The 14,111-nt window shown below is 41.9% G+C and overlaps 1 protein-coding gene across 4 annotated transcripts in view; it reads left to right on the top strand.

Annotated features, from left to right (window-relative positions):
* Nucleotides 1-6,956: 6,956 nt before the first annotated feature.
* Nucleotides 6,957-14,111, top strand: part of LOC111961791 (scavenger receptor class B member 1) — a 39,607-nt gene continuing 32,452 nt past the window's right edge. For 2 of the 4 annotated variants that reach the window (XM_023984316.2, XM_023984318.2), the window contains exons 1-2: nucleotides 6,958-7,387; nucleotides 9,766-9,926. In XM_023984316.2, coding sequence (XP_023840084.1) covers nucleotides 7,274-7,387; nucleotides 9,766-9,926 — 275 coding nt within the window. In that variant the 5' untranslated portion in view covers nucleotides 6,958-7,273. Of the gene's footprint in view, nucleotides 7,388-9,765; nucleotides 9,927-14,111 lie in introns of all 4 variants that reach the window. The other 2 variants (XM_023984315.2, XM_023984317.2) reach the window with 2 other exon arrangements.

Below are 14,111 nucleotides of genomic sequence, written 5' to 3'. Positions count from 1 at the left end.
ACGTTCTTATCCCTTGCTTGCTAGCTAGCCAAGTACGGCTAACTTGCAGTCACGTCAAACAGTGCAGACAGAATAACAACAGTAACGTTAGCTGCATTTGTTTAAGCTGTTTTCTAGTGACATTTATTTGGACACATCCATAACAATGAGCTAATGAGGCACGATTTCACCTTGCATAGAAAATGTGCTCTCTCGTCAGGACACAGTTGTTCAGAAGAGCTAGCCATCAACACAGCTAACACATTAACTTCAAGCAGAAGCTGGAAAGACTGCAAACAAGCTGCACTTCGTTTCGTTTGACCTTTTTTCAATTGACATTTCTTTGTATATATCCATAAAAATGATGCCAGCTGATTCTTCAAGATTTCGACTGGCTGAGAAACGCTGCCTGCCTCTCTCGCCCCGACTCCTTTGAATAATGAAACATTATTTGAATTTGAATAATGAAACAATGTTGCAAATGTCGGAGAGACAGACCATAAAGTTTATACAAATCTCCACTGTTGAACATTTTAATCTAAAAGAAATGTGAGATAATGTCGAGATGCTTTTTATAGTGGATATCAAGTGTATATATTGCCTGGCTGGGCTGATGGAACAGAGTAAATAGGCATTTTAACATCATAGATTTAGCAGGTGGGAGTTTGTGGAATAGATACCGGCTGGAATATGCCCAAACTGCATTTAGGATTAGACCCACCTGTTGTATAAGACCTCCTAGCCTAGCCTCTACCACCTTGTATTATAGAGCTGAGAGGATAGGACAAATACAGCATCTACACACTGACTCTTGGTGGCTCCTGACCAATGTCGAAATCTTTCAGACTGATGGGGGGGGGGGCTACATTTTATATTTCGCTTGATCTGGCCCGTTTTTGTTTTGGGGCTGCCCCTGTCTTGTGAGTCATGACCATAGACTTACATAATAAGGTCGTGGCTGCTCTCAGGCTGTTCTTTTAGAACAGGAAATCAGGGCCACGTGAAGGAAGTGAACGCATGGAGACGCATTGGAGGGGAACAGTTTAGATTCTCCTGGACTTCTGCATACTTTTTTAGCCTTAGATCTGAAAGTCAAATGTGGTCCCAGAAAATTGCATAGGATGTCACATATGTGCTGATATGTGCACCACATCATTGCTCTCGCTTTGCTGTGTGTGCATCTTAGCTGTCACTGAAATGGTGACGGGCTGAAGGTCATTGGCTAGAAGTCTAATTGCTAGGGCGCTGGCACACGTGGGGGAAAAGGGTGCAGCACAGCTTCCAGAAAAACTGTCTCTTTCAAACTTGGGATTTAGTGGCAAATTGAGGTGAGACAGTAATTCTGCTCATAAATGATGCATATATGAACTATACATTGGCTCATCCAGCCCAAAGTGGGAGGTTTCTAAAATACTTAGTAGTTGCCAAAGTTCCAGAGCATGTCTTTAAGGAAATGAAAGAAGATGAAGTAGGGAGCAGAGGGATGAAAAATAAAGAGCCAGAGGCTGTGTTCAGAATCTTTTACCATCCATACAACTTAGCAGTCATAGCGAGTATGAGTGGTTGCTTACTGTAGTATGCACGGGGTAGAATACTCAGTTTAGAATAGTTGGAAGACCAGGATGTTAAAGTTCCCCAAAAATCTGTACTAGTCATATAATAAACACCATCAAAGAGTAAATAAAATATTTCACAATTGCATTTGATTTGCACAACAGCATGTCCCAGTGGAAGGAGTTGACAGTTGATATTTTGCCTACTCTGGTGGCATGTGTTTGATTAAATTCCACACTAACATTCCTACTGCCCTTATGGGTTTCTCCACACACCACCTGGAATTATTTGACAAATCTTTTGCAACACATCAACTGTGTGTGATCCATGAAGTATGGAACAATGCCCTCAAAGTCAAGCTTCCACAACAACAAAAAAAAGGATGTAAAAAAGGAAGTACTCTGGAGAACCACATGTCTGATTATGTGACTGGCACTGTGTGTGTGTGTCAAAACCGGTATTATGCTTATCAGCGTTTGGTCAGGAAGGAAGGCATGTGACAGAGGGAGCCATGGCAGCTCTTGATCACCCTGCCAGACAGCACAAGCCTGTTTTTGATGCTTAAAAGCAGGACAGGGGCAGGCCTGATCGCAGATTTCACAGGGCAGTCAGATGAGGGGTTGTGGTGGGCTATTTAAGTCTTGTGCCATTTTAATTAAGAGGAACTCTCTTCATCACCCTAGATGTCCCATGTCCATGGATAAAGATGGGGTGAGGCTGTGAATAGCAACAGTGAAGTGTGGTTTGATTCATTAGTGATGGTTAGCTAAGGGGAGTAGGTCTACAATGGCCTAGTATGTTGCTGTTAGCAACATCAGGATGACTGAAAAAATGTCTGATGAGGTAACTACAGTGTCAATTTGTCAGGGCTTTAATGTGATCACATGAGAACAGTATTCATCACAGCCTTGATAAGCCTATACGTTTCCCTGTTTGGCCTTGGGTTTATTAAACTTCTAAAACTGACATTCAAATGTGTGGGTCTCTACGTGCGCATGTTTTATATGCCGAAAAAGTATGACATGAAACAGGTGTCAAGACAGGAATGTACTGAGTGTGGGAACCACCTGATCAACCATCTTCCCACCAGGGGTTCACATGTCCCTTCAGAGTCTCTGGCCATTGCAAAAAAAAACATTCCTCAATACCCTAGGACAGTGGTTCCCAAACTGTGGGGTCCCCCACAAATTTGTTGGATGTATTTGCTATTTGTTTTGGTTGTGTTTAAGATGATTTTGTGCCCATTAGAAATTAATGGTAAATAATGTATTGTGTCATTTTGGAGTCACTTTTATCGTAAACAATAATATAAACTGTTTCTAAATACTTTAATGTGGATGTACCATGATTATGGATAATACTGAATGAATAGTGAATAATGATGAGTGAGAAAGTTAGACACACATATCATACCCCACAACCAAAACAAACAGTCACAAGCTTGATGTAGTCATTGCATGCTAGGAATATGGACCAAATACTTAACTCTTTTACTACTTTTAATACACATATACGTGAATTTGTCTCAATACTTTTACTCCCCTTAAATGGGGGAACTATGTACAAAAAAGTGCTCTAATTTTTAAACTGTTCACCGAAGATGGATGAAAATAGTTACATTTTCACATACACTATGTTGATGCTGAAGATGAATATGAACTTGAAAATGTTAGAAATTTAACTTGAAGCTCAGTGTTAATACAGTCTTAAGTTGCATGGACGCCCTGGAGCGAATGCCCAGTTAGTCATACCTGCAACATGCAGAAGCAGTCCATGCAGCTGAGTTAGAGAAAATGGTAGTCTCTTCCCACAATGTCTCCAATGTGGATGACCATATATACATCCCAAATGGCACTCTATTCTCTATTTAGTGCACTAATTTTGACACAGGGCTCAGAAGTAGTGCACTAAGTAGGGAATAGGGTGCCATTTGGAACGTAGACTGGATATGGCAGGTGAGACTTATGGAAGTGGTAGATGAAGAAGACTGGGGGATGAGGTAAAGGAAGACTCTACTCTAGTCAAGCTTGATGTTCGTTTTCTTATCCACCTCTGCCATAAACCAGTTACACTGTGGTGTTTGTAACTATTAACAAAACAATGCCTGTCAGGTGTTTATACTATAACACCTGCTAACAGGTAAACTGGATTTGAAGGATGTGGACATTTAGGAAGGACAATTTCCTTTTTGTCATCTTACGGTGTTAATATGTTGACAGAATATTTTAAATTATATATAAAAGGTGTTAAATATGGGAAGGTCAAACAAGTTCCTTGTTAGATTCATTAGGAAGTGGTAATGGCCTCCTCCCAGGTTAGGAGGCTGTAACCTTTTTAAATGACGGAAATCTCGAACATTCAGAGGAAACTGAAAGCACCTTTACCTGTGAGGAAAGTCTGGTAGAGGTAGAAGTAGTTTTTAACAGTTCCCCAAATCCCAAAACCATTTGAACATCTTATTTGACCCTATTGGGGGGAAAAAATCTGCATAAATAGGAGTCTACTGCAATGAGGGTTTAATTAAATAGAGCAGATATAACACAGAAATGTTTCAAAACATCCAAATGACTGATGATTTGTGTGACAAAAGACAACCCACCCCAATCTGAGACAGAGGGATGGTGCAAGTGATCTGTCTTGTGTCAGGAGGGATGTAGACACTGACGCCTGGTGACATGCAGGATGCTTAGGAAGTCCACACGTGGTCAAGCCATAAAGGGTCAAGCCTGGTCCACTCTCTGTCATGAGATAGACACCTGAGTTCAGATACGTTGAACTTCAGACTGACAGGAGGTCATCATGAGATTAATTAAGAGGCCCAAAATCAGTTCAGGTCTGAGGTCAAGATCTTTAAAAACCAGTCAATTCAAGCCAGGAGCTTTAGAAACCCAAATTATGGAAATGGTTCCATTAGAAATCTCACCCATGCAGGTATTTTTAAAACAATGGCATTCAGCAATCAGATTATATTATGCTCACCCACTAACAGGTGAGCTCTTTTCAAACAGTGTTGACATTGGGAAAGGACACGCCCTCCTGTTGAAGGTGTTTATGAGTGCCTTTGTGATTAGAAGGGTTGACCTTTTTATTGGTCATTTCTAGTATAGGCCACTAGGCCTACCTTCCACCTTGGGTGAGAATAAATGAAGTAATAAAAAAGGTTTATAGACCAGTATGGACTATCTTTTGTCATGCTCTACAGATGGAGAATATGAGTTTAGGTTGGTTAAAACTGTTGAAATGTCAGATGTTGCTGTGAATCATATTACCTAGAGGTGGGTATAAACCTGGGTTTCAAGCTTAGAGCCTACATGCTGTTGCACACACTCAATCACATTCTGGCTGTGTTTACACAGGCAGCCCAATTCTGAGCTTTTTCCACTTATTGGTCTTTTGAACAATCAGATCAGCTCTTTCTACAATATTTGGGCAAAAGATCAGAATTGGGATGCCTGTGTAGATGCAGTCTCTGTAATGTATCACCTGACTGGGAATACAGATATGCATTTGTTGGTCACAGATACCTTAAAAAAAAAAGGTAGGAGCGTGGATCAGAAAACCAGTCAGTATCTGGTGTGCCCACCATTTGCCTCACATTGTCCGACTCCTCTTCAATGGTTGTGGTTGTGCGGATATTGGCAGGAACTGGAAAACACTGTCATACATGTTGATCCAGAGCCTCCCAAACATGCACAATGGGTGACATGTCTGGTGAGTATGCAGGCCATGGAAGAAATGGGACATTTTCAGCTTCCGGGAATTGTGTACAGATCCTTGCGACATGGGGCCGTGCATTATCATGCTGAAACACAAGGTGATGGCGGTGGATGAATGTCACGACAATGGGCCTCAGGATCTCGTCACGGTATCTCTGTGCATTCAAATTGCCATTGCTAGAATGCAATTGTGTTCGTTGTCCATAGCTTATGCCTGCCCATACCATAACCCCAACGCCACCATGGGGCAAAACACTGACATCAGCAAACCGCTTGCCCACACGACGCCATACACGCTGTCTGCCATCTGTCCGGTATAGTTGAAACCGGGATTCATCCGTGAAAAGCACACTTCCCCAGTGTGCCAGTGGGCATCGAAGGTGAGCATTTTCCCACTGAAGTTGGTTACGACGCCGAACTGCAGTCAGGTCAAGACCCTGGTGAGGAAGACGAGCATGCAAATGAGCTTCCCTGAGATGGTTTCTGACAGTTTGTGCACCTGGCTGAGACCAGCCGAGTGGCTGGTCTCAGATGATCCCACAGGTGAAGAAGCCGGATGTGGAGGTACTGGGCTGGCGTGGTTACACGTGGTCTGTGGTTGTGACGCATGTTGGATGTACTGCCAAATTCTCAAAAATGACATTGGAGGCAGCTTATGGTAGAGAAATGAACATTAAATTATCTGGCAACAGCTGGACATTACTGCAGTCAGCATAGCAATTGCACGCTCCCTTCAAAACTTCAGACGTCTGTGGCATTGTGTTGTGTGATAAAACTGCACATTCTAGAGGGGCCTTTTATTGTTCCCAGCACAAGGTGCACCTGTGTAATGATCATGTTTATTCAGCTTCTTGTCAGTTGGATGGATTATCTTGGCAAAGGAGAAATGCTCACTAACAGGAATGTAAACAAATGTACAGTATGCAGACAATTTGAGAAATAAGCTTTTTTGCATATGTATTTCTCACCAATTCCACCCCTGCCCCTTCAACCCTCACTAGCTTTCCCAGTGGGGACACAGAGAGAGTCCTAAACTTCTAAAGAATTCATTTTTAGAATTAAAATGTGGTGTGTAGGTCAAATAAGTTGCCTTGAGGGTCCATTTGAATCAATTTAGGGAACGTAGTCAGTTGTACAACTGAAATGTGTGTTCTGCATTTAACCCAACCCCTCTGAATCAGAGAGGTGCAGGGGGCTGCCTTAATCGACATCCACGGCACAGGGGAACAGTGGGTTAAATGCCTTGCTCAGGGGCAGAACGATAGATTTTTACCTTGTCAGCTCAGGGATTCAATCCAGTAACCACTGGCCCAACACCCTAACCACTAGGCTACCTGCCGCCCCAATAAGATAACCTTCACAGATTTATGCACTTCCACGGGTCTCTTTTGGTCCAGAGCATTTCACAACAATTTACACGTGATCTTGTTCGTCTGTCTGTCCTCTGCCTGTCTTTGTCTGTCTGTCTCATTATTCACAACTGCAACACAAAAGGTGACAGATCAATATGTTGGGCTTCATTTTCTGACCTGGGGCCTCATTTGCCAAATTTGCTTCGTTCTTATACAATCAGGTCTTAAAATATGATTTTGCGTTAAATGTTGTGATTTATAAATTAAATGCGTTTCTCTGCTACCGTAATTAAACTACCCCTCCACACACACACACACACACCACCCCCAGCGTGTCGGGAGGCGTGGCTTGAACGATATAAACAGAGCGGTTCCACTCTGAGCCCTCACTTAACTTCAAGACCGGCATTATCTAAATTTCTTTGGACTTTAAGATCATATTCTGGCGAGTGGCAAGGACCTTCAACACTTGCCATTCAGTTTAGGTGTATATTGGTTGACACTCCGTATTCTTGAATCTTGTCTAGAGCTGCAGTAAACCAGACAGCGTTCCAAACAAAAGCCACTGAATGACTTGGCTATAGCCGACAGCCTACATGCATTGTTTTTTATCTAGCTATAGCTTGATTTAGTACATTTCTATTGGTGCCCGGTTAAGCTGTGTCTATAGCTATGAATAAATCTAAGCTAGCAATCGGACTTTTAGTCGTTGGCACTCTGACGGTAGTTTTTGGAACAGTTATTGTTTTCGTTGGACCAATCATTATCGACAACCAAATAGTCAAGGTAAGTGGAGATTCAATTAAAATAATATTGTTTTTACCTATAGGTTTTTAATAATTTAAAAACCTCTAACGCAACGGCATTAATATTTCTCCTGGTCAGTCACGACTAACGTATAGCGAAGTGCCTATAATGAACCTGACGTACATATTGGTGATTGATTTAATTGATTAGTTATTATAATTAGTAGGTTGATCCAGCCGGAGACATTACAAACATGTAACAAAACAGAAAAAAATGTGGGCCGCAGTCGAGCAAGACTGACTGATACATCACATAAACTCAATGCAATTTAAAAAAGTAGGCATTTACAACGATATCAATTAACAATTTTACTACAAGTTGAGTTTAATTGTTCATTTGGTTGAGGGAGATTTTTTTTTATTCATTCACATTTTATTATTGAGCTGGAACAAAATTTAGGATCCCTTGATTTGATGTTTTAATTATTAAAATGAAATATGTGCACGTTCGTATCAAATAATTTATATCTTCTCTTAGTTTTAACAAGCAGAAACGTAAAGCTAAATAGTATGCACAATACTGTAAGAAGGTATATAATCACGAAAGAACTAGCCAAACGTTTAGGGGGAATTGTGGGGCAAAACCAATCGATGATGAATAGATACAATTATAATATACAGTATGTAACCTAAATGTAGTTCCCTGTCCTGACATGCAGGCAGCTTTGAGAAATGCATGTTTTACATGACGTAGTTAATCGACCTGCATGTCTTTCATTCCAAAAATGTCTCCCTCTCCTGCTCTTTTCTATGAATGATTATGCCCGAAACCAATTTCCCCTTGGGAATAATGACACTTTCTACTGCTACCAATGTCCCTATTGGCATAGAAAGGGCTATGTACATATTTGTTGTTTTAAAGATGCATTGAGGTACTTGCATCTAGAGAAAGCGATAACAAATAGTTGTGATGTTTTAACTTTAAATAATTATTTTCCTGCAGTGTAGGCTACAAAATGTTTTTCTTGTCACTATCTTGTGCAATAATTTGTTCACGCTGGAGCATGCGAAGTAACAAAATAGGAAGTTGATGAAGTAGGCACTGGTCCCAATGATTCAGTTGGTTGGACCAGAGTACTGCTGGCAACAACATACTTTTGGTCATGTAGTGTATGTGGACACCTGCTCGTTGAACATCTCATTCCAAAATCATGGGCACTATATGGAGTTGGTGCCCCCCTTTGCTGCTATAACAGCCTCCACTCTTCTGGGAAGACTTTCAAATAAATGTTGGAGCATTGCTGTCGGGACTTGCTTCCATTCAGCCACGAGCATTATTGAGGTCGGCCACTGATGATTGGTGATTAGGCCTAGCTCGCAGTTGGCGTTTCAATGCGGTTGAGGTCAGGGCTCTGCAGGCCAGTCAAGCTCTTCCACACCAATCTCGACAAACCATTTCTATATGACCTTGCTTTGTGCACTGGGGCATTTTGGGAAAAGGCCTTCCCCAAACTGAACAGAATTGTGTAGATGTCATTGTAGGCTGTAGCGTTAAGTTTTCCCTTCACTGGACCTAAGGGGCCTAGCCTGAACCATGAAGAACAGCCGCAGACATTCCTATGCATGGGGCAGGTAGCGTTCTCCTGGCATCTGCCTAACCCAAATTCGTCTGTCGTACTGCCAGATGGTGAAGCGTGATTAGTCACTCGAGAGACGCGTTTCCACTGCTCCAGAGTACAATGGCGTAGAGCTTTACACCATTCTAGCCGATGCTTGGCATTGCGCATGGTGATCTTTGGCTTGTGTGCGGCTGCTTGGCCATGGAAACCCATTTCATGAAGCTCCTGATGAACAGTTCATGTGCTGACGTTGCTTCAAGAAGCAGTTTGTAACTCGATAGTGAGTTTTGCAACCGAGGACAGATGATTTTTACGCGCAACAGCACTCGGCGGTCCTGTTCTGTGAGCTTGTTTGGCCTACTACTTCACGGCTGAGCCGTTGTTGCTCATAGACATTTCCACTTGACAATAACACTTACATTTGACTGGGGCAGCTCTAGCGGAGCAGATATTTGACGAACTGACTTGTTGGACAGGTGGCTTCCTGACAGTCCCACATTGAAAGTCATTGAGCTCTTCAGTAAAGCCATTCTATTGCCAATGTTTGTCTATGCAGATTGCATGGCAGTGTGCTCTATTTTGTACACCTGTCAGCAACTGGTGTGGCTGAAATATCCGAATCCACTAATTTGAAGGTGTCGACATACTTTGTTGTTTGATTTCCACATGAGTCACATACACTGAATATGGGCTACTGTCAGTGAGCCCCTCCCACAGAGCAGAACGAGCTGTCGTACTGAACGCCATGTATATTCATATGTTTTGTATGGTAGTTGAATCATTATTGTCTTCTCCTCAGAACTTAGTGATAGACCCTAAGAATGAGATGTCCTACACCATGTGGAAGGATGTCCCTGTCCCCTTCTTTATGACTGTCTATTTCTTCAATGTCCTGAACCCTACTGAAGTCCTGGCTGGAGAGAAACCCATGGTGGAACAGAGAGGACCCTATGTATACAGGTAGGCCTTCACACCTGACATCTTACCCCAGCTCTCTATAACCTTTGTTCCACCATAGGTCAGTGTTAAGGGTTAGAGGGCCCTTCACCCCTGACCTCTAATCTCTTACCCTTAGGCCTACCTGTTTCCCTTGGTGGATTAGAATGTGAAGAAATAAGTTGATCAACATCTTAATCTAAACGATCTATTGCATGAGCCTCATTGTTTTTAAATGTTTGGGGGGATGTAGCCTAAGCCTACTGGTTGTATGCATTTTGGATCACTCATTCCAAAACTGTCCCAGAGTGTGTTGGGATAGGCTATTTCTTTCTCACACAGAACAAGCTGACCAATAATATAGGTAATCTTTTGTGCTATGGGGGATAGTAGATTGACACTTGTATGGTAGATGTGCAAAAGATGAATGTGCAAGTAGAGCTACTGGGGTGCGAAGGAGCAAGATGCATAAATAAATACAGAATGGGGGTGAGGTAGTTGGATGGGCTGTTTACAGATGGGGCTATGTACCGGTGCAGTGATCTGTGAACTCCTCTGACAGCTTGTGCTTAAAGCTAGTGAGGGAGATATGAGTCTCCAGCTTCAGTGATTTTTGCAGTTTGTTCCAGTCATTGGCAGCAGAGAACTGGAAGGAAATGCGGCCAAAGGAGGAATTGGCTTTGGGGGTGACCAGTGAGATGTAGCGCGTGCTACGGGTGGGTGCTGCTATGGTGACCAGTGAGCTGAGATAAGGCGGGGCTGTACCTAGCAGAGACTTGCAGTTGACTTGGAGCCAGTGGGTTTGGCGACGAGTATGAAGCGAGGGCCAGCCAACGAGAGTGTACAGGTCGCAGTGGTGAGTAGTATATGGGGCTTTGGTGACAAAACGGATGGCACTGTGATAGACAGCATCCAATTTGTTGAGTAGAGTGTTGTGGGCCCTTCCGACTGTAGGCAATGTGATTGAAAACAATCCGCAGCTTTGGAAAAAAATTAAAAATTTAAGAAGCTCATGATCATCTGTGGACAAATCATGCTTTCTGGTGTATTAGCCTATTTTAATTATTTTAATTATTTTATTTATTTCTGTATAGATAGGAGTAAGCTATTTTGGCAATTCAATTTACTTTAGGGAAACTTAGCTTCCCCTAGCCTTATTGACGCGCCACCTATGTATTCTAACATCTTCAAATGTTTTTTTCTGGCATTCTGAGCACCGCGGGTGGATTCCCTAATCGGGTTGTGCAACAATGGATCTGGTAAAATTCTTGAATGTCCAGTAAATTTAAAATGCAGGTCAAATGTCCGGTGCCACATTTTCCTAACGAAAACCCTGGTCTGGACTGAAAGGGTGGTGGTACATACAGTGGCATGTATTCATGGATGTCAAGGGACGCCAGGCTTCCCAAAAATATGTAAAATGTTCCTTCAATTCGTATGAGGCCGAATGTGCTGTATATCACCAAAGAAGGCAAACGAAACGCCGCCCCTCTGTCTCTCTATGTGAAGGCCATCTATCTGATGCTGTCTGGTCAAAAAGAGTATGATATTGTTGCCACCCATAGCATTGAATACAAGGTAAGCCAGCGAGTATTAGGCCTCCCTTGTTTTGTTTTTTTCAATAAAATAATAGCCAATCGGCGTTGAGTTAAATTGTGAATGGCCCTGGCGCACCAAAAAAAGTGTCAAGGGAAGCCAGTTTGGATTTGGTTTCACACCAATCACAACAAAAGCCAAACGTCATTGTCAGATCTTCAATTGTTTCATCTCGTTGTCCTCCAGTGGCTGAATAGCTAGCTAAAATTGTCCCTTTCCTAAATTAGCCATGGATGGGGATTTGGACTCGTGGTTTTACTTAATTCTCCGTACTGGCCAATGATTATAACAGCGATTCCGATCCAACCATAAATGCATGCATTATGCCCCTAGCCTGAGAGGATGGAAGTAGGGCTGGGCGATATGGCCAAAATATCAAATGTTATTTTTCAAATCTTTGACAGTATGAAGGTATTTTTATTAATCAAAAACATTCAAAATTTGCTTTGAGTAGTGCGTGACCCTATGGTGGCAACACGTATATTTTAAATTTTTTCAATGGGTCTTTCTCCATTCAGATTGTTTTATGTTCAATTCAACTTCAACCTAAAATAATTTCTTGAATTTCCCTCAATTTCTGCATTTCCTGCACTCATTTGAGATCATTTCCACACTGCCACGATATGGGCAAAAATACTAGGCCTTATTTTTAACCAAATGTTGCTATTGCGATTTAGATAAAAACACTTGGGTGAACTTTTGGAAATGGAATGTTTATTATAATGCTATAGTTAGAATATAAGTAATAGTGGGCGCTTTGAATACAGTGTTTGACATGACAACGAATGAAAATGCCATGGACGAGTTATTGTGACAGGGTAGGAACCAAAGTGATGTTCAGTGTTTCCTAGGAGACCCTATATTCTTTGGCTACATTAAATCTTTATTCATATAGCTAACATATTCACGCTTCGCCTAATCCTCTGATTTAGAAGATACTGTTGCCCAAAAAAACATGCTGATTTAAGCCCCCACCAGTACTGGTATTAGGCTGTATTAGCTAGCTACGTTCTGACTCAGTACTTTTATTAGTCAGCAAACTAGCGATTACCATTAGTGGCTAACATGGTTTGTATTAACTTGCTAAGAAAATAAACTAGCTATTTGCAGATGTAAGAAACACAAACTAATATCGTAATTATATAACGCTTGTGGATTTATTAAGATCAAAGATTGTCATCAACATTGTTGCGTGTGCTGCATTGACCATGCAGACTGAACGAAAGTGTCTTGTGGTCAAGCAACAATAAATGTGCTCCTTGAGTGACTAGGTCTGTGGACTAGGTCTGTGTGGAACGCGGCATGCAGAGAGGGATGACTCAAGTAGCTGGAGTAAACTATAAAAATGGACGTTACACACGGCGTATCACACTTAACAAACCAAACATTCAAATACCGTTATAGAAGGTAAAGTTAAAAACCCAAACTGGTCCATGCATAAATACAGGTATATGGTAAAATACGGTATACCGGCCAGCCCTAGATGGAAGTGCAATATGTAGTAGGCTAATGTTAACTAGCTAGATCATCATTGCACATTAAAGGAAGTTAGGCTAGCGAGCAAGCATTTTAGCCAGGACAACCAAAAACTAAAGAGAGGAGGATGGCATTGGGTGAGTTAACATCTACTTGCGCACACACACATCAGTGCCATGGACAGCCACATCATATTTAGCTTAGTTGATTGGACTAAATCGTTTTGGGTCTCTTTTCATTGTCACTGTATTAGACAAAGCATAGGTGATTTGAAGTTGAAATGGTGCCTGGAATAGTGGAGGCAGCTCCTGTTTCCTTTGCGACTTGTGGTAATTCTCTGTGGCTCAAAATCAATAGTAATTTAGTAGTCCGAAAATGTTGGAAACATTAACTTGATTGACCATGCAGTAGGTCATGTAACTGTTCGTTACATGCAATATGCTTTGTGAACAGATGTTTTGTGGTGAAACAAAGGTGTGGTTGAATTTATTCTTCTACTGTGTCTTATCGTCTCGGCCTTGGAGAGAGAGCTAGATATATATATATATATATCACACACACACAAGTATTTGGACACTCCTTCAAATTACTGGATTCGGCTATTTCAGCCGCACAGCCATGCAATCTCCATAGAAACATTGGCAATAGAATGGCCTTACAGAAGAGCTCAGTGACTTTCAGCGTGGCACTGTCATAGGATGGCAGCTTTCCAACAAGGCAGTTCGTCAAATTTCTGAACTGGTGTAAAGCTCGCCACCATTGGACTCAGGCTAAGTGGCTACGCGTTCTCTGGAGTGATGAATCACGCTTCACCATCTAGCATTCCGAAGAACAAATCTGGGTTTGGTGGATGCTACCTGCCCAAATGCATGGCGCCAACTGTAAAGTTTGGTGGAGGAGGAATAATGGTCTGGCGCTGTTATTTCATGATTAAACTCCTTAGTTCCAGTGAAGGGAAATCTTAATGCTCGCGCATACAATGACATTCTAGATTCTGTACTTCCAACTTTGTGGCAAAAGTTTGGGAAAGGCCTGTTCCTGTTTCAGCATGACAATGCCCCAGTGCACAAAGCGAGGTCTATACAGAAATATTTTGTCAATCATTGTTGAAGACCTTGACTGGCCTGCACAGAGCCC

The sequence above is a fragment of the Salvelinus sp. IW2-2015 genome, linkage group LG4q.1:29, assembly GCF_002910315.2.
Source record: "Salvelinus sp. IW2-2015 linkage group LG4q.1:29, ASM291031v2, whole genome shotgun sequence".
Taxonomy (NCBI): Eukaryota; Metazoa; Chordata; class Actinopteri; order Salmoniformes; family Salmonidae; genus Salvelinus; species Salvelinus sp. IW2-2015.
The sequence above is the reverse complement of the archived record's forward strand: the minus strand, read 5'-3'. Positions and strand labels throughout refer to the sequence as shown.